This window comes from Primulina eburnea, chromosome 13 (assembly GCF_022965805.1).
Source record: "Primulina eburnea isolate SZY01 chromosome 13, ASM2296580v1, whole genome shotgun sequence".
Lineage (NCBI taxonomy): Eukaryota > Viridiplantae > Streptophyta > Magnoliopsida > Lamiales > Gesneriaceae > Primulina > Primulina eburnea.
In genome coordinates, this window is record NC_133113.1 from 15,243,529 (window position 1) to 15,271,327 (window position 27,799).

General features: G+C 38.7%; 1 protein-coding gene across 1 annotated transcript; it reads right to left on the reverse strand.

The window, feature by feature from the left end:
* Positions 1-9,331: 9,331 nt before the first annotated feature.
* LOC140810312 (uncharacterized) lies at positions 9,332-27,428 on the reverse strand. The gene is made up of 2 exons (XM_073168185.1): positions 26,795-27,428; positions 9,332-9,570 (listed from the first exon to the last, which is right to left on the reverse strand). Exons 1-2 carry the CDS (start codon positions 27,426-27,428, stop codon positions 9,332-9,334), a joined length of 873 nt encoding a protein of 290 aa, XP_073024286.1.
* Between the last annotated feature and the right edge of the window lie 371 nt (positions 27,429-27,799).

Here is a 27,799-nt window from a genome sequence, read left to right on the forward strand (position 1 = left end):
TGTGCAGGCATGCATTTCATTTACATTTTGTTCATTTTAGAGTACTCATTTGCATATTATCATGTCTCACTATTGGGTGATGAATTTGCAGGAAAAATGGTCGGAAAACCAAAAAGAGAGCAAAGTGTACAAAATAGAATGCCAGGGACAGAATGAGTGGCGCCCGAACGGTACTTTTCTACCACCCGGGCCCGAAAGATGAATAGCTGAAGAATTTTTACAGAAGAGTCGGCGCTCGAGCGGTAGTTTTCTACCGCCCGAGCGCGAATGCCGCACTTCTCAAGCATCTTTACAGAAGGTGTGGCGCTTGAGCGGTACTTTTCTACCGCCCGAGCGCCACCTATTTTTGGAAAATATCATGCGCGACTCCATTCCTTATTTTCGGAAGGAGAATGATATGGTAAGGTTTTTGGGACGACTTTGAGGGCATTCAGACGGGATTCTTGTGCAGCCACAAGTTTTTGGAGAGCACTTTGCGCTTGGATTGAAGATTTGAAGTTTTCCGAGCATCGTTCTTCGCGTTTTTCGCCAACTCTAGTATTTCTTATTTAGTTTCTGTCATTTGAACTTTGTTTTGTGATTTTCAATGATGAACTTTAGTAGCTAAACTTAATATTTGTTGGGATTCAAGGGGATCCTACCCCAAACTTTGATTTGAATTAATTTATATTCGATTATTGTGTGATTCTTGATTATACTATTATTTTATTGTGTCATTAAAGCGTAGCTAACTTTAACGACGTTTTCATATCATGAGTGAGTTCGAGAGAATTGATAGGATCGAGTAGTATAATCCGCGGATCTACAATTTACATAGATATATGAAATTGGATACGTGCCGCTAATCATAGTCCTAAGGGTCGAAAATTAGGGGATTTCATAAATCAAAATGCGATTCACCCTTGATAAATAATTAAAGACGTTTAATTACTTCATTGGGTAGAATTAGTTTGGCATAGCTCGAGAGAGAGTGTTCAATAGAATAGGAGATCCTGTCGGAAGCATTTAAACACGATTGAACGAATTAACGAATTAATACGGGGTAGGTGAACCAGAATTCCCAACAAATTCATTTATCATTGAAATTTAATCAATTGATCTAGCATTCATCTCTTCATTAAATTCTTGAACTTGTTTATTTAGTTTTATTAAATTTTATTAGTTATAAAACAATCACTCAAATTTCGTTGCTAAAGTTTTAATAACTGGAATAATAATTGTTAAACACAGTCTTCAGTGGAACGATACTCGTACTCATGTACACTATTCTATTACTTGACATCGTGCACTTGCGAATAAATTTTGAGCATACAAAAACATATTTTTATTGAGGATATCACAGTGCAAGTTTTGCTCGATCAAGTTTTTGACGCCGTTGCCGGGGATGGTTAGTCTACAGTTTTATTTTTCGTTATTTCTTTAGCATTATTGTATTTCTCTTGAGCTAACACTCCATATTTTATTACAGATATCCCTTCCAGTGCATGCCAAAGTCACTTGACGTGGAGCTTGAGTTTGATATTGAAATTGAAAGAACTTTCCGAAGGCGGAGACAACAACAAAGACTTAAAGAACTGATGGAGAGGCAAATGAATGATCAAGAGGAGGAACAGCGTGACAATAGACAAGTTGAGATACCGCGTCGCATACCAATGCTGGAGTATGCCCAACCTTCTTTGGAGGGTGCACGCCCTAGCATTGTGAGGCCTATCGTGCGAGCAAATCACTTTGAAATCAAGCCAGCCATAATCCAGATGATTCAGAACACAGTCGAATTCGGAGGAACTGCAGTAGATGATCCAAACACGCACATCGTGGATTTTCTTGAAATCTGCGATACTTTTAAATTCAATGGGGTTTCTGATGATGCTGTTAGGTTGCGTTTATTTCCTTTCTCTTTACGTGATAAAGCTAAGGCATGGTTAAATTGTTTTCCTGTAGGGTCGATCGCTACGTGGGACGACATGGCGAAAGCTTTTTTCATCAAATACTTCCCTCCCTCCAAGACCATGAAGCTGCGGGCAGACATTACAACATTTGCTCAATTTGACCAGGAATCTCTGTATGAGGCATGGGAACGCTTCAAGGATCTACTACGAAGATGCCCACATCACTAGTTACCACTTGGGTTAGTCGTTCAAACATTTTATTATGGTTTGCTTACTCCTAACCGTACTATGATAGATGCGGCTGCTTGTGGAAACCTGTTGAGAAAGACCGCGGAGGAAGGATATGAATTGTTAGAGGAGATGGCTGCTAGCAGCTATCATCCTCAATCTGAAAGAAACAACCAGCGGAAAAGCACAGGAGTGCACCAGGTAACTGATTTTTCTGCTATTACTGCACAACTTGATGCTTTAAACAGGAAAATAGACGGCTTGAATATGGGTGGCACGGCGATGCGTCTTCAAGAGATATTCTGTGAAAAGTGTAGAGGGGAACACTATGCGAAGGACTGTCAAGATGACAATCCATTCTATGTGCAAAATGAGGCACCAGTGAATCAAGTGGGAGTCCAAAACCGCCCAAGGCATGACCCTTATTCGAACACATACAATCCTGGGTGGGTGGAGGCAGCATCCCAACTTCTCATGGGGCGGTCAAAACAGTCAAAATCGACCGCAAGGAGGACAACAATATGGTAAACAACCGATGTACAGATCTGATCCTCCTAGAGAAAAAAAGTCCAACTTGGAGCAAATGATGTCTAAGTTTATTTCATCCACTGAAACTAGACTTCAAAACCAAGATGCATCGATAAAAGGGCTCGAGAATCAAATTGGACAGTTGGCCAAGATGATAGCAAGTAGAGAGCCGGGCACCTTGCCAAGTAATACCGAGACTAATACAAAAGAGCAAGTGAAGGCCATTGAGTTGAAGAGTGGGAAAATTTTGGAGTCGAAGGGAAAGGAAAAAACTCAAATACCGGATGAACTGACTGAGACATCAAAAGGTAAGTCCTCTAACTTCACACCAGCACCCACTGCACAACCAAAAATTGTTATACCTTCTCCTTTTCCTGCTGCATTGAAAAAAGCAAAACTAGATGCACAATTTGGTAAGTTTCTCGAGGTATTTAAAAAATTGCATATCAATATTCCCTTTGCCGATGCTTTAATGCAAATGCCTAGTTATGCTAAATTTTTGAAGGACATTTTAGCTAAAAAGAGGAAGTTGGAGGGTCACATGACAGTGAACTTAACTGAAAATAGCTCCGCTTTGGTGCAAAACAAAATCCCACCGAAACTTAAAGACCCAGGGAGTTTCTCTATTCCTTGCACGATTGGTGATTTTGTTTTTCATAAAGCATTATGTGATCTTGGTGCGAGTATTAACCTTATACCATTGTCTGTGTTTAGGAAACTTGGGTTGGGAGAGCCTAAGCCGACGAGTATGTCCTTGCAACTGGCTGACAGATCTGTCAAGTACCCCGTGGAGTGATTGAGGATGTGCTAGTGAAAGTGGACAAATTCATTTTTCCTGCAGATTTCGTGGTTCTCGACATGGAGGAGGATACAGAGATGCCTATAATTTTGGGGAGACCGTTCCTTGCAACTGGCAAGGCACTGATAGATGTGCAAGAAGGGAAGTTGAGATTGAGAGTGGGCGAGGAAGAGATTACTTTTGATGTTTTTAATGCACTTAAGCACACACTGCATTCTGATAGTTGTTTTAGAATTGATGCTTTTGACTCTCTTGTGTCTCACTATGTGCAGGATGCTCTTAGGGACCCTTTGGAGGCCACCATCACTACTGAATTGGGAGAAGAGGAATTGGATGAAGAAAAAGCCGAGATAGTGGCACACTTCAATGCCAATCATCCATGGAGAAAGCCAATGAGGATGCGACTGGAGGATCTAGGAGAACGAAGAGATTTGACCCCTCAAAGGTCAAGCATCGAGGAGCCACCAACACTTGAGCTAAAGCCGTTGCCTCCACACCTCAAGTACATTTACTTAGGTGAGAATAACACTTTACCTGTCATTATTTATGCTGCTTTGACAGATGTGATGGAAGACAAACTGTTGGAGGTTCTTAAAGCGCACAAGAGTGCATTTGCGTGGAAGGTGGCGGATATCAAAGGGATCAATCCATCAGTCTGCATGCACAAGATCTTGATGGAAGACAAGTACTCACCTCTTTTGCAACCTCAGATAAGATTGAATCCAAAGATGCAAGAGGTAGTAAAGGCAGAAACGATTAAGCTTCTCGATGCAGGTATTATCTATCCTATATCTGATAGTGCATGGGTAAGTCCAGTTCAGTGTGTGCCAAAAAAGAGTGGGATTACTGTGATTACAAATGAGAATAATGAACTAATACCCACAAGAACTGTTACGGGATGGCGTGTGTGCATTGATTATAGGAAATTGAATGATGCCACCCGAAAAGACCACTTTCCCCTTCCCTTTATTGATCAAATGCTTGAGAGGTTAGCGGGTCATGAGTTTTATTGTTTTCTAGATGGGTATTCGGGGTATAATCAAATCACAATTGCACCTGAGGACCAAGAGAAAACTACTTTCACTTGTTCTTATGGAACTTTCGCTTTTCGCCGCATGCCGTTTGGTCTTTGTAATGCCCCTGCCACATTTCAACGTTGCATGACCGCTATATTCCATGATATGATAGAAACTTTTCTTGAAATTTTTATGGATGACTTTTCTATTTTCGGCCCTTCTTTTGATGACTGTTTGCAGAACTTGAAGGTGGTGTTGTTGAGATGTGAGGAGACGAATTTGGTGCTTAATTGGGAAAAGTGTCATTTCATGGTACAAGAGGGAATTGTCCTAGGGCACAAGATTTCGGAGCACGGAATAGAGGTGGATAAGGCGAAAGTTGAAGTCATCAAGAACTTACCACCTCCGGCGTCCATAAAGGGAGTTAGAAGTTTTCTAGGCCACGCTGGTTTTTATCAGCGTTTTATAAAAGATTTTTCAAAAATTGCCAAACCTCTATCTTCCTTACTTATGGAAGATGTGCCATTTGATTTCAATTCTAACTGTTTACAGGCATACAAGAATTTAAAGGAGCGCTTGGTGACGGCTCCTGTCTTCGTAGCACCGGATTGGGATCTACCTTTCGAGATCATGTGCGACGCCAGTGACACTGCAGTGGGGGCCGTACTTGGCCAGCGGCAAAACAAGGTATTTCACACAATTTACTATGTCAGTAAGACCTTAGATGAGGCTCAATTGAATTATGCAACAGCTGAAAAGGAATTACTTGCAGTAGTATTCGCACTTAACAAATTTCATTCATACCTTGTTTTGTCCAAAGTAATTGTATTCACTGATCATTCTGCCTTTAAATACTTACTTGCTAAAAAAGATGCAAAGCCACGCTTACTTCGGTGGATTTTATTATTGCAAGAGTTTGACTTAGAAATCAAAGATAAGAAAGGGGTTGAGAATGTGGTAGCAGATCACTTGTCTAGATTAGAATTTATTTCTGATGATTCTGTCGATCGTGCTATCAATGATTGGTTCCCTGATGAGCAACTATTTGAGGTGAGAAATTGTCCTTGGTATGAAAATTTCGCTAACTTTCTTGTCACAGGCACACCTCCACCAAACCTATCGTTTCACCAACGAAAGAAATTCTTTTCTGACGTGAAATACTATTTTTGGGAGGAACCGTTCTTGTTTAAGATTTGTGCAGATTCCATGATTAGACGGTGTGTTGCAGAGGAAGAGTTTGATCAAATTCTCAACCACTGCCATGACCGTGAGGTAGGTGGTCATTTCGGACCAATAAGGACGACATCCAAGGTACTTGAATGTGGATTTTATTGGCCAACCCTCTTTAAAGATGCTCGTTCTTATGTGCTACATTGTGATAAATGCCAGCGGTCAGGTAACATCTCTAACCGTCATGAAATGCCTTTAAATAATATAATTGAGTGTGAGGTTTTTGATGTGTGGGGGATAGACTTCATGGGACCGTTTCCTAGTTCTTTCACGAAAAAATACATCTTGGTTGCGGTGGATTATGTGTCTAATTGGGTAGAGGCGGAAGCGTACGCCACTAATGATGCTCGAGTGGTCTTAAAATTTTTGAAGAAAAACATTTTTAACCGATTTGGAACACCCCGAGCAATCATTAGTGATGGTGGCACTCATTTTTGCAACAAACTCTTTGAAAAACTTTTGAACAAATACGGTGTCACACATAAGATATCTACCCCTTATCACCCCAGACTAGTGGTCAAGTGGAAGTGTCTAACCGAGAAATTAAGCGGATTTTGGAAAAGTGGTATGTGTGAGTCGGAAAGATTGGTCGGTGAGGTTAGATGATGGATGCTCTTTGGGCATATAGGACTGCGTTCAAAACACCAATAGGCACGACACTATACAGATTATTGTTTAGTAAAGCATGTCACTTACCTGTCGAATTAGAGCATCGGGCATATTGGGCAACAATAGCACTAAACTTTAACTTTACTGATGCAGGTGAACGACGTTTGCTTCAACTAGATCAGTTGGAGGAGTTCCGAAATCTAGCATATGATCTCGCACTAACCTACAAGGAAAAGACGAAGAAAGCCCATGACAAGCGGATCATCGAGAGAGAATTCAAAGAAGGTGAAAGTGTCCTACTCTACAACTCCCGGTTGCGACTTTTTCCCGGATAATTGAAGTCACGATGCTCTGGTCTTTTCGTGATCTCAAAAGTTTATCCATCAGGAGCTGTAGAATTGAAAGATGGGAAGGATGGGACATTTACGGTCAATACCCAGCGCCTGAAGCACTACTTGGGTGGCACAATTGAGCCATAACTTGGAATCACCCGGTTCCAAGACATGCCGAACTTAGACGGACCGACAGTCAAGCTCTCGACTATAAATTGAGAACTACTTTTCTTCCCCTTCTCTTGCATTTGATTTAAATTTTCTTTCGTGTCCATTTATTTATTCTCTCTTGCTTTTGTTTTATTTTATTTTTTAAAAAAAAAATTAAAAAAAAATTGAAATGGGCAGAGAGGTTCGAGCTCGAGCGGTAATTTTATACCGCCCGAGCGCGAACGCTTACCTCGGGAAAAAAATTCCCGAGAGGTTGGCGCTCGAGCGGTATTTTTATACCGCCCGAGCACGAGCGCTTACCTCTGGAAAATAAATTCCAGAGAGGTTCGCGCTCGAGCGGTAGTTTTCTACCGCTCGAGCGTGACGGCTTTTAAAACTCGAAATACCTTTCCCCTTTCTTCATTCTGCACGAAATTTCCCCCAAATTCCCTTCCCAAATACCTAACTCTCCCTCACCCCCTTTTCGATCTTCTTGTGCAGGCACCACAATCTCCACTCATTTTTCCGGCGACAAGGCACACTCTCCCTTAGGAAGCAAGAACACCTTCCTTCAATTCAAGGCACAATCGGACCAACAATCCCATGGCCCCCAAGAAGCAAAAAGGTAACCCCGGCTCCTCTACTTCATCTTCCGCCATTGATAGACATCGTTATGTTAGTATGGAGGCTAGGGCTAGATACGAGCATGCCAAAATTCACCGAAACCTTATAGCCGAGAGGAGAGTCCGGAGACAGTTTGAGGATAGACACTTGGGTATTCTTTTCGACTTGGAAAGGCGTGGATGGGAACAATTCGGTGAGCAACCTAAGGCGGCGGTAGTCTCAGTAGTTCGCGAATTTTATGCCAATGCGGCGGAGGGGCGAAATGGTATGGTGTTTGTTAGGGGTAGACATGTACCGTATGACTCGGTTACGATCAATGCACTGTTAGGGACAGCGGAAGTTGACGACTCTCACTTCCAGACATTAGTCGCAAACCCAAATTATGATACTATTCTCGCCACATTGTGCCATCCGGGCGCGATCTGGAAACCATTGGGCGGCTCGCCAAGTTGTTTTGACGAGAAATATTTGAAAGCTGAAGTTTCCCTTTGGTATTTATTTGTGGCTCGGAGAATGATGCCGGTCTCGCATAAGATCGAGGTCCAGAAAGAGCGGGCGGTGCTGCTTTATGCTTTGACCGAGGGATACGCCATCAATGTGGGCACACTTATCAATTCTCAAATCACACTGAGTGCCAACAACAGTCATGTGGGCTTGTTCTTCCCCCACCATTGTCTCTGAATTGTGTGCGAGAGCGGGAGTGGTGTTTCGCGAAGATGAGGAGTGGTTGCAGCCTATGAAGCCTATTTGTGTGGACGACCTACAGCGGAAATGTGCTAAACGAATCAGTGAATTCCCAACTCAAGAGGAGGACGCTGGTGGCTCCAGTACTGCCGTCCCACGACGTCTGCCACCACAACCCCGCAGGCGAACTCAGAATGATAAGATGGATGAAAATCTCGCCTTCCAAGCGCATCAGAGTCAGTTCAACTCTTACGTCACGGACCATTTATCTCACCTTGACTCCATGATGCGCTCTTTGCTTGTGCACGGGGGCGTTGACCCAGGGACCATCCCACCGACTCCACTACCTCCTCCCCCATTCAAGTTCCAGTATGATTATTTTCAGCATGGGGATGTCGCAGGAGTGCCACCTCCGGAGCATGATGAGGATGAGACTTGACTAGGGGAGTTTACTGTTTCCCCTTCTTTGCACTTTTATTTCTTTACCGTTTTCTGTCTTTCTTTCTTATCGTTGTTTCAGTCTAGCATGTTTTTAGCTTTCATGTTTATTAGTCTGCATTTGTGTTTGCATTTCTGTGTTTTTTAGTTTTTTTTGTGCAATGGAGACATTGCATACGTCTAGTATGAGGGGGTCGTCCGACGTCCTCTATTTGTTTACGTTCGTAATTGTCCTGCATGAGTGTCAGTGATGGTGAAACTAGTAAATTGGTGGCCGATGATGATTGTGGGATAAATGAACTGCATACTACTTAGTATTATCACTCGTTATAAATACCCCAGTGAATTGAAAAATTTCCATATGCACACATTGTGGGTGTTATGAGTAGTGTTAACGACAGTCGAGTTTAAGAATCTGTGGGAGAAACTGGAAAAACATGGTATGCAAGTCGAACTTGAGTGAATTTTTGTTGACAGTCGTGACCGACCAGTGACATGAAATAGAGTAGATCACTTGAGTCCACCGGAATAACTTTCGTCCCAACTGTGCATAATACCTCAAGAGTTATCCCTAAGCCAAATAAACAAACATTCCATATACTCAAAATTTAGGGAGTACACTTGAGAAAATTATGCACTAAAAAAAAGAGTATTACAACAATAGTGTTCTGAATGAAAAAAGGGGATGTAAGGTGTGGGGGAAGCCAAATAGGGATGAAATTCTATCCCAAGGCTAAATAGATGGAGATGCAAGGCGTTGAGGAATGTCAGATAAAAATTCTGACAAGTGCATAATGAAAATGATCAGTGTACGTCCCATCTGTTTGAGCCGTTTGAAACCTCATGATATTGACTCCCTACTTCATGTGGTACAACCTCGAAATTTTGCCTCTTTGTGTTCACTTGTCGGTCGCAACTAGAAACAGAACTCAGGATAGGAAGACTTGCATTGAATTGTTGATTTGGTGACTCACATGATTTGCAAACAAAACTGTCTGAAGCAGGAGCTAGTGAGACCCACAGCACACGCACGACCACACTTTCTGGTCAAATCAAAATGCTATAAGGTGCTTTAAAAGGGGTATTGATGAATGTTGTGATTTGACTAATTGGATGTGGTTCAAACACCCGCTGAGGCAGGAGATACCGGTTTGCTACTTCACCATCAGTTTCGTTAGTTTAATTCTTTCATTTTGTGTTTATTTCGTATTTTGGTTGTGGGTTGTAACCTATTTTGCTTGAGGGCAAGCAAAAGGTTAATATGAGGGGGTTGATAGGTATGGTTTTTACGCGCTTTATTGCATTAGTTTTAGTTGTGTTTGCATTGTGCATGCATGCATTACATTTACATTTTGTTCATTTTAGAGTACTCATTTGCATATTATCATGTCTCACTATTGGGTGATGAATTTGCAGGAAAAATGGTCGGAAAACCAAAAAGAGAGCAAAGTGTACAAAATAGAATGCCAGGGACAGAATGAGTGGCGCCCGAGCGGTACTTTTCTACCGCCCGGGCGCCAAAGATGAATAGCTGAAGAATTTTTACAGAAGAGTCAGCGCTCGAGCGGTAGTTTTCTACCGCCCGAGCGCGAATGCCGCACTTCTCAAGCATCTTTACAGAAGGTGTGGCGCTCGAGCGGTACTTTTCTACCGCCCGAGCGCCACCTATTTTTGGAAAATATCATGCGCGATTCCATTCCTTATTTTCGGAAGGAGAATGATATGGTAAGGTTTTTGGGACGACTTTGAGGGCATTCAGACGGGATTCTTGTGCAGCCACAAGTTTTTGGAGAGCACTTTGCGCTTGGATTGAAGATTTGAAGTTTTCCGAGCATCGTTCTTCGCGTTTTTCGCCAACTCTAGTATTTCTTATTTAGTTTCTGTCATTTGAACTTTGTTTTGTGATTTTCAATGATGAACTTTAGTAGCTAAACTTAATATTTGTTGGGATTCAAGGGGATCCTACCCCAAACTTTGATTTGAATTAATTTATATTCGATTATTGCGTGATTCTTGATTATACTATTATTTTATTGTGTCATTAAAGCGTAGCTAACTTTAACGACGTTTTCATATCATGAGTGAGTTCGAGAGAATTGATAGGATCGAGTAGTATAATCCGCGGATCTACAATTTACATAGATATATGAAATTGGATACGTGCCGCTAATCATAGTCCTAAGGGTCGAAAATTAGGGGATTTCATAAATCGAAATGCGATTCACCCTTGATAAATAATTAAAGACGTTTAATTACTTCATTGGGTAGAATTAGTTTGGCATAGCTCAAGAGAGAGTGTTCAATAGAATAGGAGATCCTGTCGGAAGCATTTAAACACAATTGAACGAATTAACGAATTAATACGGGGTAGGTGAACCAGAATTCCCAACAAATTCATTTATCATTGAAATTTAATCAATTGATCTAGCATTCATATCTCTTCATTAAATTCTTGAACTTGTTTATTTAGTTTTATTAAATTTTATTAGTTATAAAACAATCACTCAAATTTCGTTGCTAAAGTTTTAATAATTGGAATAATAATTGTTAAACACAGTCTTTAGTGGAACGATACTCGTACTCATGTACACTATTCTATTACATGACATCGTGCACTTGCGATTAAATTTTGAGCATACAAAAACATATTTTTATTGAGGATATCACAGTGCAAGTTTTGCTCGAACCCAACTGATTGTTGTTTTCGTGTGATCAGTTCGGTGATTGAGCGATCAGTTAGACCATGATAGCATCCAATTTTGCCCCACTGACGTGACATACGACTTGTTCCAAATTGAGTTTTCTTATCAGTCCAATTGACGGAATATCATTTGCATCATCCAGTTAAGAGATATCATCAAAACACCGAAGCTTGCCAGAAATTCAGTTTGTGCAGAAATCAGTTTCAACTTGCTACTTGTGTTTGCAACTTCACACTTGAGTAAATATGTTAGAAATACAATAACAAGTTTTGTTAACATCAAAATCAAGATTACGAACATGAAATGTTCCAACATGATTATTCGAGGCGGAATCGAGGAAAAGACTGGCGACGATTTTTGGCAAAATTTTAATGCAGTATTTTATTTTAAGTTCAGGGTGGGGCATTTCAATTAATTTATGAAGTGTTAGTATTTTAAAACCTAAATTATTTATTTACTGATTTTATGAATTGAAAACTTTTAAAGATTTAAACTTGTGCATTTTATTTAAATTATAGAATTTTAATAGAGGTTAGTGGGGAGTAATATTTTAATTACCTTGCTAATTATTGATTAAGAAAATTTTACTCTCCCTAATTAACTAATCACACGTTTTACACACTTTGAAACCATTCAACACACACACACTTATTCCAATTCAGATTTATTTATTTTGAGAGAGCAAACCTTAGGGTTCTTGAGAGAAAAACAGCAGCCGCCCCATCCCCTTCATCATTCCAGCAATTTTTCGTGAATTTTATTGCAAGATTTTAGTGTCACCATCGTCCCGTATCAAGCCTCACACCGTCTCCGCTTCGATATCGTCGTTTCGGTATTTCAAATCTTCAAAAAGCACGTATATTCTGTTTTCCCTGCTTCGATCTTGTCATAGTATTAATTTAAGGTGTTTTGTGTGAAAACATGAGTATGTTATGTAGTAGTTTGAGCAGAAAATTTGTGGGATGTGTTTTGAAGGAGTTTTTAGATCTCAAAACTCGTTTGTTGTTCTTTTAAAAACTGCGATTTTTAGGTCGCGATTTTGAGAAAACTTTCAACACAAAAATCGTAGAACTTTCGATACCTTCGATTTGAAATACAATTTGAAGTATCTGGATAGAAATTGAGCGAGTTATGGTGATTTTCGAGGGACTTCTCAAACTGTGTTTTCTGAAAATATGTTATCGATGTGTTCTTGAAGTTATTTGTTGCAGGCTTCGTTGGGAACCGTCGGGTGATCGCTGCTATGTTTAGGTATATTGAGTATGAGTTTGGGATGAGTTTTGATGCTTCGTTTCGTGTCGATAGCCGTTGGTTGCATTAGAAATCGTAGGAAACAATGGGTGTCAAAAATTTGAGCTTACGAATTTGTTGCTTGTTCTACGTACATCGTCGTTTGGGATGTTTGGTGGAGTCGAGTCAGTTCCATAGTGTCCTAGGATGAGTCTCAAGGCGTTGTCACTGTCTATGTAATCGAAATTGGAGAGTATAAGTTTCAGAGTCGCGAAGTTCAGTACCCACGGTGCCCGAGCGGTAATTTTTTACCGCCCGAGCGCCACACATTCTGTCGAGAGTTTTTATTTTTAAGCTCGGAGCTCGAGCGGTAATGTTTTACCGCCCGAGCGCCACTCCTTCTGTCCAAAATATTTGGTTTCCCCTTCTTTTCAAATTCAAATAATGAGTTCATGTCTTTTATGGTTGGGAAATGTTCAAACTGTTGGATCTGGTTTTCTACACGCCCAAACGCAGCGGAAGTTTTAAAATATTTTATTTTATTTTGAAAAACTAAATAATTTTGCTTTAGGCGCTCGTATGATTTAACAAAACATTCATAAGATGTTTAGAAAATTATACCTTTGGTGAATAAATCACTGGACTCCAACTAATCCGGTATAAACGGATTAGCTCTTGTTGATTCCCTACGAACTTTCTTTGATGAAATCTTCCTATCAAGTCCACGAATAGATAGTATGTTCCTCTTTCAAATTGCACTAGAGAATGGGAAAGAGATTTTTCATAGGAGAGAAAATGGAGAGACGGCTCAGTTTTTCCTTTTCAAAATTGTGGTGGCCGATTTTTTTTCTTGTTTTGAGTGGAGGCTCACGTAAATTGTGTTGTGGTGGGCTAGGTTTAGTGCTTTGCATGTATTATTTATAATTAAATAATATCTTAATTACATAATTAACATTAATGGGCTTGATTTAATTAATTGGACTAGTCCAACAAGTTTAATTAATTTAATCAAAGCCCATCAAAACTTTAATTATTTATTATGTTGGACTTGTACTCCTACAAGCCCATTAAACATACTACCCACCAATTTTTAATTTATTAATTAATAAACTCAACTTTTGAGCTTAATAAATTAAATACATTATAAATTCAACACTTGAATTTATTATTTAAATTATAAATTCAACTCCTTGAATTTTTATCACCTTCAAAATTTAATATTCAATAAACCCAACATTTGAGTTTAATAAATTAAATTCTCAAATTTTATAAATTCAACTCCTTGAATTTATTCTCTCAAAATTTAATTATCATAAATTCCACTCCTTGAATTTACTATATAATATAAATTCAACTTCCTGAATTTTTTCTTTCAACGGGAACAAACAATCCAGTACTTGTGTGACCCTCAATGGTTCAGGGATACAGCTAGCCGTAGGTTCACAAAACTCTTTGTGATTCAGGACATAATCCTTTATTCGGGCTTACCCTAGTTAGCCCCATTCTTTTCATCAACACCTTGATCAAGAATGTCAGAACTCATTTTTGATTGTACCCATCGGATCATGGTATGAGCGCCTAGTAGCATCGCCCCATGATCCCCTAGGTATCACTGATAGTGCCTGCAAGAACTAGTTGATTATGATTAACGTAGAGTACGGTCCCTTCATCTCATATATCTCGATCGAATCTGCAACCATTGGTTCATCGGGGGTTGGATATTAATTCGATAACAATGTGATAACTATAATAGTGGCATCGTGTGTACTATTTGGAGAACTCTTTCTCCAACGTACATCTCGTACTCTGGCCAGAGATTCCATGCACTATTATTTCATCAGATCACATAGGATATCCACACCCGTAGGTGAGCGGTCAATCCCCGACTACATGCACCGGCTCCTATATGTGTCGCAACTGTACCCAACCTCGCCACCTGATGACTCTCCTGGAGCCGGTAAACGAGTCAAAGCACAGCCCTAACATATAGAGCCTCAGTGTTGTCCCGGATCCTAAGGACTAATGATGTACAATCATAACCACGGACTTATCCTCTCGATGAATGATAACCACTTGAAAAGTCCGAGGGAGGGTTGTTCGGTATAATCATCATATGACTACCCATCTGCATGTTTGGACATCTCTATGCCCTTACTAAGAAACGCAGTACACAACATCACAGATGCTAGTCTCGAGCTCAAGCGACCTTTATCCATGTTTTAGGCGGCTGAATCGACTAGGAACGAATTTAGATCATACAGTGTTTACAAACGAGTTTCAACATCGAATTACGATTCATTTGTATTAAAGTATAATCAAGGTCTTTATCTATGTTTGGTAACATGGGTATAGAGATAAAGAAATAACAAACCATGAATTAATGAATTATATTAAAATAAAGATTGTTTATTACACTTGAGTCAATAAAATCCCTAGTCAACAGTTGACTTGTAGGGCATCTACTCTAGCATTCTCCCACTTGCCCTAGAGCCAACTACCCATAAACTTTAATCTCATTGCTTCGCGATGCTTCTCAAACAATGGTCCTGGCAAGGGCTTCGTAAGTGGATCGGCAACGTTATCTGCAGAGGGGACTCTTTCGACTGATATGTATCCCCTTCCCACAATCTCCCGGATGATGTGGAATTTCCTCAGTACATGTTTGGATCGCTGATGAGACATTGGTTCCTTTGCTTGCGCAACGACACCAGTGTTGTCGCAGTACACCGGGACTGGATCAACTCCATTAGGAATAACGCCCAACTCTTGGACAAAATTCCTCATCCAAACTGCCTCTTTCGCTGCAGTAGATGCAGCAATGTACTAAGCTCCAGTGGTGGAATCCGCAACGGTGTCTTGTTTGGAACTTTTCCAAGAGACAGCCGCACCATTAAGCCTGAATACAAAACCAGAGGTCGATTTCGAGTCATCTACATCACATTGGAAGCTAGAATCAGTGTAGTTTTCCAATTTTAAATCTCCACCCCCATAGACCATGAACAAGTTCTTAGTCCTTCTCAAGTACTTAAGAATGTCTTTCACGGCCTTCCAATGCATTGGACCAGGGTTCGCTTGATATCTGCTTGTAACACTCAAAGCATAAGCAATGTCAGGACGTGTCGATATCATACCATACATGATACTACCAATAGCTGACGCATATGGAATGCATGTCATCATCTCTATCTTTTCATCAGATTTGGGACACATAGCTTTAGATAGAGTAATACCATGACACATTGGTAAGTATCCTCTCTTGGACTCTTCCATAGAGAATCGTTTATAATGGTATCGATATATGTGGCTTGGGTGAGCCCCAACATCCTTTTTGATCTATCTCTATAGATCTGTATTCCCAATACATAGGATGCTTCACCCATGTCTTTCATGGAGAAATTAGTGGCTAACCGTACTTTAGTTGATTGCAGTAATCCTACATCATTCCCAATGAGCAGGATATTATCAACATAAAGTACTAGGAATGTCACTGTACTCCCACTAACTTTCTTGTATACACATGGTTCCTCAGGATTCTTTGCAAAACCAAACTCTTTGATAGTGCTATCAAACCTGAGGTTCCAACTCCTTGATGCCTGCTTGAGACCATATATTGATCTCTAAAGTTTGCATACCTTATGCTCACTTCCTACTGATGTATATCCCTCGGGTTGAGACATATATAAAATTCAAAATCCATTGACGTTTAATCGCTTCTTGTTCAACAGACTGAGGGATCGATCGCTGGGTAAAGGGATTTTGAATTTTGACAGAGGTACACATCCTCCTTTTCACCAGCATTTCTGCTCTTATTTGCTAATGCATGTTCTGATTTTGCGGTTTTTCTGTATCTGTGTGTAATGCTTGATATTGATATGTGCTTTCCATTGCGGTAGATATGCATATAAATTTCTTCTTTGATGTCTCAATTGAGGAATGCAGTCTTTACATCCATTTGCCATATATCATAGTCATACCATGCTGCTATTGCTAGTAGTATTCTAATGGACTTAAACATAACAACTGGTGAAAAAATTTCCTCATAGTCAACTCCTTGCCTTTGAGTATATCTTTTTGGAACCAGTCTTGTTTGAAGGTCACTACCTTCCCATCCGCCCCAAGCTTTCTCTTTTAGATCCATTTGCATCCTATGGGAACAATTCCCTGAGGTGGATCCACTAATGTCCAGACTTGGTTTGAATACATAGAGTCCATTTCTGACTGCATGGCTTCAAGCCATTTGGTTGAATCAGTATCAGATAATGCTTCTTTGAAATTCATTGGATCACATCCAACAAAAGACTCATCATGGCCTTGTTCATAAATGTCATCATATTCAATATTTAGTGACATTTAAGTTTTAGGGACACCTCCAACAAATGTCATCTATTGCAATGTCGTCTTAAACTTACTGACATTTTTTAATGTCATTATAAGATGTTAATGACAACTCCATACGTGTTACTAATAATTCATATAATGACAATTTTAAATGTCAGGAAAACTCATATTTAAATACATTTATAGATGTCTTGTTATTATAGTAATAATGACAAATTTATATGTCAGTTAAAATCATTTATAATGACAACTAAAAGTATCGTGTATGTTATTTATAGTGACAATAACAAATGTGGGTGTGGAGACCCGGACGCTAATTCATTCCTTAATCGTATTTAGGAATAAATAATCAAGTATAATAAACAGGGTCTAAATTTTTTTTTTAAAAATTACACAGCGGAAACAGAATGTAATTAAATTCAAATTACATATTAAACATAATCTACAATTATTGTATGATCTACAATAATCCGACTAGGTTCAACTACAATTCAGTGCTGAATCCTAAGTTGCTTCAAAGCCCGGATCTCCACGCTATCTAGTCCAGCCTCGTTCTCTTCTCGACCCTGATCCTAGCCCACCTGTTGCCATGCACACATACAAACAAGACAACAGCCGGATAACTCCGGTGAGATATAAATATCCCAGTATAAATCATGTATACATGCAATCATATAAACAATATAAAAGCATATAACAGACAATCATATCATATATCAAAATCATGATATAAATCAATAACAAGAATAAATCATATTCTAAACATGTACCCTAATCCGGAACATAATTCAATATCTAGAATAAATCCTATTCTAAGCATGTACCAATATCCGGAACATAATCAATATCAAGAATAACTTCTATTCTAAATATGTACCAATATCAGGAACATAATCAGTATTAATCAATACAATCAGATACAACTGTCACTCAGTCCAGTGACTCTACATTTTAGACTAGACTCAATCCTAGCCTAGGGATCCCGGTTTCCAGATGTGGTATTCCTATATCGAATTCCGTAAAGGATGGAACCATAATCTCTATTACTCGATATAACCATGGCCCTGGTATTCCTATATCGAATTCCGTAATAGAAGAATTCCAATACCCTTTACTCGATATAACCAAATATAGTGTTCCTATATCGAATTCCGTAATAGATTCCATTACTCGATATAACCATACATCCAGTGTCCTGACCTAACCGTCAAGGACTATAGCTCTATCGCTACTATCCTATCTTGAGACATCGTGCAATGTGCCGTGGCGATACCACCACTATCCGGCACTTCTGTCACAAGATAACACGTCTAATACCTGTCATCTAATATCAAGAGAGCAAGTACATCAATCAACTTAATGCAAATATCAATGCAATAAGGTAAAGTATGTGATTTAGGGAAACTCGAGTCAAACCTCCCTCGAGTTGTGCAATCCCAACTCAACATTAATCTATACCTTTATCTTCTCGCTCAGAAGAAGAAGAAGAAGTCCCGACTCTATCTCGGTCCATTCCCAATCTGGTAATAACAGTTGAATAGGTATAATATCAATACACAATTCAATTCAATACCTGTTCTGATTAATACTCAAATCAAAACACATAATCTGATTAATGTCAATCGACATACGGTATCACAATCCAATCTAAATCAATACTGAATCTGATCAATATCAACCAACTGATGTTTCGACGGCATAACAATACTGTCTGGATAACCCCGTCAGTCCAAACATCACAGATATAATACCAGAATTCATAATCAATGTCGATACCAGTCATAATCTCAATAACCATACAGTTATGATATGAATTCTCAGTCAAATTGAATCCAAAAATCATAACAATTCCATAACCAGTCCGTTCTTTAATCTGACTTCGATTCTATGATGTCTAACATGACAAGAACATCATATATGAATCCTATTCAATTCTGACAATAGTTTAATTTCAAAACGTGTCAAAACGTAGCAAAACTTACGTCCAGTCATAGCCTACGTTGATAGGAACTCGGTACTGAAGTCGGATTTAAATTCTGACGGACGGATCCTTCGTAAATTGAATTCTAAGATCACGAAGTAAACTTCCCTCGAAATCTTGAATTTCTGCTCAAGGAAATAAGGAAGGAATCGTGTATATATATATACACACATATATACACACGTCGCGCAATTAAGGCCAAATGGCTTGCCTTTGTTCTGCATGCCTCGCGCTCGGGCGGTCGTAAATTCCCGCTCGAGCGCGGCATGTTCTGTCAAGATGTTCAATTGAACATCTCCTGGCGCTCGAGCGGTCACCAATTACCGCTCGGGCGCCACACTTTCTTTCCAAGAATAAAATTTGGCGCTCGAGCGGTTCTTTCCTACCGATCGGGCGCGAGATGTTCGGCCTAACATCTTGTCCAACATCTTAAGATGTTTTGTTCAACATCTTGGCGCCAGATGTTCGGTCTAACATCTTGGCTTAAAGTAAATCAACGCCCGGCTTCGTCATTCAAGTTCGTATAACCTCAATCATGTCAATTAATCGATAAATCATTCCAGATTAATCTTAAATTACGGTAATTATTCCCAAATCATTTCAGATTACGGTAATCAAATTCTCGGGCCTTACATTCCTCCCCCTCTAAGATATGATTTCGTCCTCGAAATCACAAGCAATTCACTCATGAAATACAGATAATCATATCAGATCGCAATCAGATACAAGAAGGAGATATACAGAAACTGCAATAAATCCATATCAACAAAATTCCTCGAGATAGAATCAATCTCAGAACCATGGCTATACGACATCCGTATATACCAATCACCAGTTCAACGGTTCCATATTGGCATCTGCTACCAAATTTGTTAATCCCAGTCAAAGATATATTCAACCTTCGGTTTCAACTACCAACAGTCATCGTCCGACGTTGGCTTATAAGTCTAGTCTTCTGATCTATCAAATCTGATCTCAGGTAACACTGCAATATCCTTTCCATACGAAGGAAATCCGCAGTTCTCATGGTACAATACCTCGACTAAAGCTATTTCGATACTCATCTGATAGCTATTATTGTACAATAATTCACAAGTGACAATGAATCATGTCAACTAGTGTTATAATCCAGCCCTACATCTCCTGGATATCCTCCAGTATCTAGATAGTTCACTCCGACTATCTGTCAATCTATACCTTATAGCTAAAAAATCAAGCTATACCCTCAGCCAAAAGTACAAAATCAAACGAAAATCACAGTCTGATAAAATCAACTTTGGCATTCAATACAATCTGACCTCCGTTTCTGACATAGCTCTCAGTCATCTGGTCATATTTGTACGTCATCTTGTACAATCTAACATAGGCAGATTCGAACAATCGTTCAATCATAACTACTTACTGGTATAATCTTGGCAAAATTTCGATGATTCCATCACCAGATCCATAGAAATGTACTCCCATTTCTATTCAAGAATCAATAATCAAGATAATCAACCTCTTTGTTTCTATCTTTCTGTCTTCATCAGTCAGCGATTTAGACATTTCAATACAATTCTGACATAACTGATTTCATCTGTTTATATCAAAACTGTCCATTCGAATTATCACACATTTCCTGTTACCAGAACAGTACTGAACCTACTACTGTGTGCATCTGACAATACCTGCCATTCAAATCCGAATATCTGACACAAACAAATCAGCTAGTCATATAAAATAAAATATTACCTACCTGGTAATCGGCTCTGACACACTGTTCTGACTATCAAGATCAAGTTCTGAACAATCTGATTCAATTTCTGAACTGCTTTAATCTTCAAAATCAGTTCTGACTCGACTGAACTGTATATAACCTCAACGGTTCATAACAATCGGTATCAAATACAGACTCAGAGTGATAATAGTATCATCTCAGATTCAGAATATCAATACGCAATACTGATCTACTGACTGCATAAAACGCAATTTCTGACATTTCTGATATCTCTGACATTCTGCCATATCAATGTCATTCTCAGTCACTGATCCCTGTCTCAACAGTACTATAATTCAGTCAGTATACTATCTTCAGATATCCTAGACTTTGAACAAAATCTGTTACAATCGAGATTCATATCTGAACAATTCTGTATACCACAATCTCAGTTCCCAGAATATTCAATTCAATCATACGCTGCGAATATATCAAAAGGTCATAGATAAAACGAGCATAATGTCTTCAGAATATTGCTGAACACAGGATTTATCAATCCATCATTGGAACTGAAGTATTTTCCAGAGAAACATATATTCAAATGTAACTCTAACTCTTAGACAATAATTCTTTCAACTGATATCTCAATTCTTTCAGTCCAATCAGTATCAGTCTATAAGAAATTCTAAAATGAAACCAATACCTGGAATCAAATCAAAGCTGAAATCACTTTCCCTGATACAGGACAACCTGAAATCTCATCTAAAAGACTATAGCAAACTTCCTGCTATTAGTAAATCAATCCCTGATAAGCTCAACTTCAGTCATCAACTGAATACATAAGGAATTACTCCATTCCTTTCGATAATCATCGAATCATAAACAATACAGATATCAAGGAATTCAAAATCAAGAATCCTTACCGTATATCATTTATTCCTTGGCCATTTCAGGTCCGAATCTTACCATCTCCTGGCAAGATTCTATACTTGCTCTGTACTTGTTCGATATATCAATATCAATCATGCAGTCATCATCAGACAATACAAGTACAGTCTAATCTAATTCAGTCTCATTCTCAACTTACTGTAGTATACCATATCACAGAATATCACGGATATCAAATTCTTTCCCCAAGAAGGTAAAGAAGCAATACTACAGTAGATACAGACTCAACAGGTAAAGCATATCTCAGTGCCACCCAATCCAGGAAAATCATAATGATTGCATTAGTATATAACAATACATATGCACCATAATCATAAAGGAACAATACCTGCCACTATATCATCAAGTGTGTCCTGGGTCTGTTCCTTGATCACCATATCCAGATGATCCAGCTCCCTGAAATCCTCGGGAACCTCTCAGTTCTAGTACTCCTTTGGTTGTAATCCACCAACTTCTGACAACTTCTCATAACTGAGGGAATACCAGTTTAATTCTCTGTTCATCTGTACAATTAAGTAATTCGAACAGTATTTCTATATCATCAAACCAGTTTCCCTACTCTTCAGACATCCCGATACCACTCAGAATCGACGGCTGAAAAAAACTGAAACTCTTTCACTTTAGTTTCCATCTGAATTTCTGATACATCTATCTGATCAGGCGAAGTACTACCCCTTTCTGAAATTCTTCTACGAGGTGTATCTGATGATCACAGGAGTCAGTAATCACATGAAATAATCAATCCCAATCCCTTTCTGATCAGCTTACCTTCTGATCAAGAATTGGTTCTGATTCATTTTCAAATTAAATATATTACCAAGTCAATTCAGATATTCAGGTAACATACATTTAAATGCAATAAACCATGCTGGCATGCTAACATACTCAATGTAAATCAACATAATTCTATATCACATGCTAGCAATCAAAAGCAGGAAAGAAAACTCAATCTACCCCGCTCACTCTTTTCTATCTCAGTGCTAAGGAACCTACAGTTCAAGGACCTACAGCTCTGATACCACCTGTTGTGGGGACCCGGACGCTAATTCATTCCTTAATCGTATTTAGGAATAAATAATCAAGTATAATAAACAGGGTCTAAATTTTTTTTTTTAAAATTACACAGCGGAAACAGAATGTAATTAAATTCAAATTACATATTAAACATAATCTACAATTATTGTATGATCTACAATAATCCGACTAGGTTCAACTACAATTCAGTGCTGAATCCTAAGTTGCTTCAAAGCCCGGATCTCCACGCTATCTAGTCCAGCCTCGTTCTCTTCTCGACCCTGATCCTAGCCCACCTGTTGCCATGCACACATACAAACAAGACAACAGCCGGATAACTCCGGTGAGATATAAATATCCCAGTATAAATCATGTATACATGCAATCATATAAACAATATAAAAGCATATAACAGACAATCATATCATATATCAAAATCATGATATAAATCAATAACAAGAATAAATCATATTCTAAACATGTACCCTAATCCGGAACATAATTCAATATCTAGAATAAATCCTATTCTAAGCATGTACCAATATCCGGAACATAATCAATATCAAGAATAACTTCTATTCTAAATATGTACCAATATCAGGAACATAATCAGTATTAATCAATACAATCAGATACAACTGTCACTCAGTCCAGTGACTCTACATTTTAGACTAGACTCAATCCTAGCCTAGGGATCCCGGTTTCCAGATGTGGTATTCCTATATCGAATTCCGTAAAGGATGGAACCATAATCTCTATTACTCGATATAACCATGGCCCTGGTATTCCTATATCGAATTCCGTAATAGAAGAATTCCAATACCCTTTACTCGATATAACCAAATATAGTGTTCCTATATCGAATTCCGTAATAGATTCCATTACTCGATATAACCATACATCCAGTGTCCTGACCTAACCGTCAAGGACTATAGCTCTATCGCTACTATCCTATCTTGAGACATCGTGCAATGTGCCGTGGCGATACCACCACTATCCGGCACTTCTGTCACAAGATAACACGTCTAATACCTGTCATCTAATATCAAGAGAGCAAGTACATCAATCAACTTAATGCAAATATCAATGCAATAAGGTAAAGTATGTGATTTAGGGAAACTCGAGTCAAACCTCCCTCGAGTTGTGCAATCCCAACTCAACATTAATCTATACCTTTATCTTCTCGCTCAGAAGAAGAAGAAGAAGTCCCGACTCTATCTCGGTCCATTCCCAATCTGGTAATAACAGTTGAATAGGTATAATATCAATACACAATTCAATTCAATACCTGTTCTGATTAATACTCAAATCAAAACACATAATCTGATTAATGTCAATCGACATACGGTATCACAATCCAATCTAAATCAATACCGAATCTGATCAATATCAACCAACTGATGTTTCGACGGCATAACAATACTGTCTGGATAACCCCGTCAGTCCAAACATCACAGATATAATACCAGAATTCATAATCAATGTCGATACCAGTCATAATCTCAATAACCATACAGTTATGATATGAATTCTCAGTCAAATTGAATCCAAAAATCATAACAATTCCATAACCAGTCCGTTCTTTAATCTGACTTCGATTCTATGATGTCTAACATGACAAGAACATCATATATGAATCCTATTCAATTCTGACAATAGTTTAATTTCAAAACGTGTCAAAACGTAGCAAAACTTACGTCCAGTCATAGCCTACGTTGATAGGAACTCGGTACTGAAGTCGGATTTAAATTCTGACGGACGGATCCTTCGTAAATTGAATTCTAAGATCACGAAGTAAACTTCCCTCGAAATCTTGAATTTCTGCTCAAGGAAATAAGGAAGGAATCGTGTATATATATATACACACATATATACACACGTCGCGCAATTAAGGCCAAATGGCTTGCCCTTGTTCTGCATGCCTCGCGCTCGGGCGGTCGTAAATTCCCGCTCGAGCGCGGCATGTTCTGTCAAGATGTTCAATTGAACATCTCCTGGCGCTCGAGCGGTCACCAATTACCGCTCGGGCGCCACACTTTCTGTCCAAGAATAAAATTTGGCGCTCGAGCGGTTCTTTCCTACCGATCGGGCGCGAGATGTTCGGCCTAACATCTTGTCCAACATCTTAAGATGTTTTGTTCAACATCTTGGCGCCAGATGTTCGGTCTAACATCTTGGCTTAAAGTAAATCAACGCCCGGCTTCGTCATTCAAGTTCGTATAACCTCAATCATGTCAATTAATCGATAAATCATTCCAGATTAATCTTAAATTACGGTAATTATTCCCAAATCATTTCAGATTACGGTAATCAAATTCTCGGGCCTTACAGTGGGATTATTTGAGTTGGATAAATATAGGAGGAGGGAAATTAGATAAAATAAATGTGATAATAAAAAAACATATTAGATTAGTTATCCTGACATTTTTAATTGATGTCATTTTTTATATGGAGGGAGACAATTATTTTCCCTCCTTCAATATTTATCTAACCCAAATATTATCACACTTATTTATAGTGAAATTTTTTAGTTTTTAACGATTTTTTACGATGTGGGAAAAGTAATTGTTTCCCTCTATATAATAGATGACATCAATTAAAAATGTCATGATAACTAATCTAATATGTTTTTTTATTTTACACATTATTAATTTTTTACAAGTGTCATTATTAAGTATTTGTAATAACATTTAATTAAAAGTGTCTACAAAAAAGTGTCACAATAGCCGTTTATTGTAGTAGTGACTGGTTCTTGGGAAATGGGTTCAACATCTATAGTTGAGGGAGTATCTTGTATTTCTTCAAGTTCTATCATCTTGCCTTTTCTATCCAATAGAAATTCCATTTCCAAAAAGGTGACATTTCTTGAAACAAACATTTTTGCTTCATTTGGATGATAGAAATAATATCCAACAGAATTCTTTGGATATCCTACAAAGTAGCACAAAGTGGATCTACTATCCAATTTGTCTCCCACTGTCTGCTTCACGTAAACAGGACATCCCCATATTCTCATGTAAGAATATTTGGGAGTTTTTCCCATCCATATCTCATATAGTGTTTTATCCACTGCTTTTGTATGGACATTATTCAACAACATTGCCGCAGTTTCAAGCGCAAAACCCCAAAACAATATAGGCAATTCAGTGAATCTCATCATAGATCGAACCATGTCCATCAAGGTTCGATTTCGACGTTCAGAAACACCATTCAATTGTGGTGTTTCTGGTGGAGTCCACTGTGAGAGAATCTCATTCTCTTTTAGATAACCCAAAAATTCAGCACTTAAGTATTCTCCACCTTGATCAGATCGAAGTGCCTTAATACTTCATTCTAGCTGATTTTCTACTTCAGATCTAAATTCTTTGAACTTTTCAAATGCTTCAGATTTTTGTTTCATCAAATAAACGTACCCATACCTTGAATGGTCATCAGTAAAGGTAATGAAGTAGGAATGCCCAAATTTTGTGCTAACACTTAGCGGGCCACAAACGTCCGTGTGGATCAAATCCAGTAGACCATGCGCACGTTCCACGTTTCCATTGAATGGAGTTTTAGTCATTTTTCTTTTTAGATAGGACTTACAAGTTGGTAGAGAATTTATGTCTGACAAGTCAAACATGCCTTCTCCCACTAGCTTGTACATCCTTCTTTGAGAAATATGACCTAGTCTAGCGTGTCATATTTGTGCAGGATTTGGATCTTCTATTTTTCTTTTGTTTGTTGGTCTTTTTGTATGCGCTTGGACATTGTTTAACGGAATATCTTTCAATTTTAAGTTATAGAGATTGTTTGTTAATTCTCCAGTTCCAATCAAACATTCATTCTTGTATAAATTGCAAACACCTTTAGCAAAAACACAAGAATAACCATCCCTATCAAGCATAGAAATAGAAATAATGTTTTTAACCAATTCAGGAACAAATAAAAAGTCTCTCAAAAACAACTTAAAATTATTGTCCAAAATTAAAGTAACGTCTCCAATGGCAGTGGCAGCAACTCTTGCTCCATTTCCTAGTCTTAGAAAGGTCTCACCATCTCTAAGCCTCCTGCTTCCCATCACCTGCAAATCATTGCATATATGAGAACCACATCCGGTATCCAATACCCAAGAAGAGGAATTAATAGAAACATTAACTTCAATATAAAACATACCATAGCCAGAACGCTTCTGGGCAAGATACTCCTCGCAATTACGCCTCCAATGTCCAGGCTTTTTGCAGTGGAAACAGACATGCTCTGAATTGTCAGGCTTTGTGGGCCCCGGATTTGCTTTCTTGTATGGCTTTTTGTTGGGCTTGTTCTTCTTTGGAGGGGCAGAACGCTTCTTGCCTTTATTTGGAGCTCCCTTTTCGTACCATACGAAGAACCCACTAGAAGAACAGGCTTTTCTTTTTTAATTGTGGCCTCATAACTAGTAAGCATATTGACCAACTCTTCAAGGGAGGCCTCAAGCTTGTTCATATTAAAATTAACCACAAATCCATCAAACGAGGCAGGCAAAGACAGGAAGAGAATATCAGTCGAGAGCTCACTAGGTATAACCAAATCGAGTCCCACCAACTTCTGAATGAGCCCAATCATCCTAACACCATGCTCATGGACCGAAGTCCCCTCTCGCAAGCGTGTAGTCACGAGTTCTTTAACAGTCGCATGTCTTTCTGAACGAGTTTGTACAACATACAATTCTTTCAGATGAAGGTGAATGTCAACAGCATTCACCGCCTCCTCGAACCTCCTCTGAAGTTCATTCGACATGGAAGCCAACATATAGCTCTTAGCTTGGAGATCATGATCCCAATGTTTCTCAAGCTTAGCTAATTCAGTCCTACTGATATCAGAACCCGCCTCCTTAGGTGGCTTATTATCAAGCACATACGCAATCCTTTCGGAGTTCAGAACAATCTTTAAGTTTCGAAACCAGTCATGATAGTTAGGGCCAGTCAATTTGTTTTGATCGAGAATGATTGAAAGCGGGTTACGAGTAGACATCGTAAATATACTAAAAATGAAAAACAGATAATGGTTATTGATAATTTTAAAATAATTCTAAGATATAAAATATGGATTTCATTTTATAAATTACCCTCCTACTATTTTGACATTTCACCACCCTCTGATGAAAAAGGGAAATCGTATTTCCTTAGTAGGCACGTAGAGTCCAATTAGCCAATTATAATCCCGAATAATATCAGCCAATTATAATTTCTAAAAGGTAGAGTCCAATTGCATCTCTATGCAACATCTGCATTTTTTGCCTCACGTTTAATAAGGACCCAATAATATGACGTCGTTTATTTTCACGTGTCAAACCAACCCATCAATATTGAATTGTAGTGGACGGTCGCCACGAGTTCCCCCAA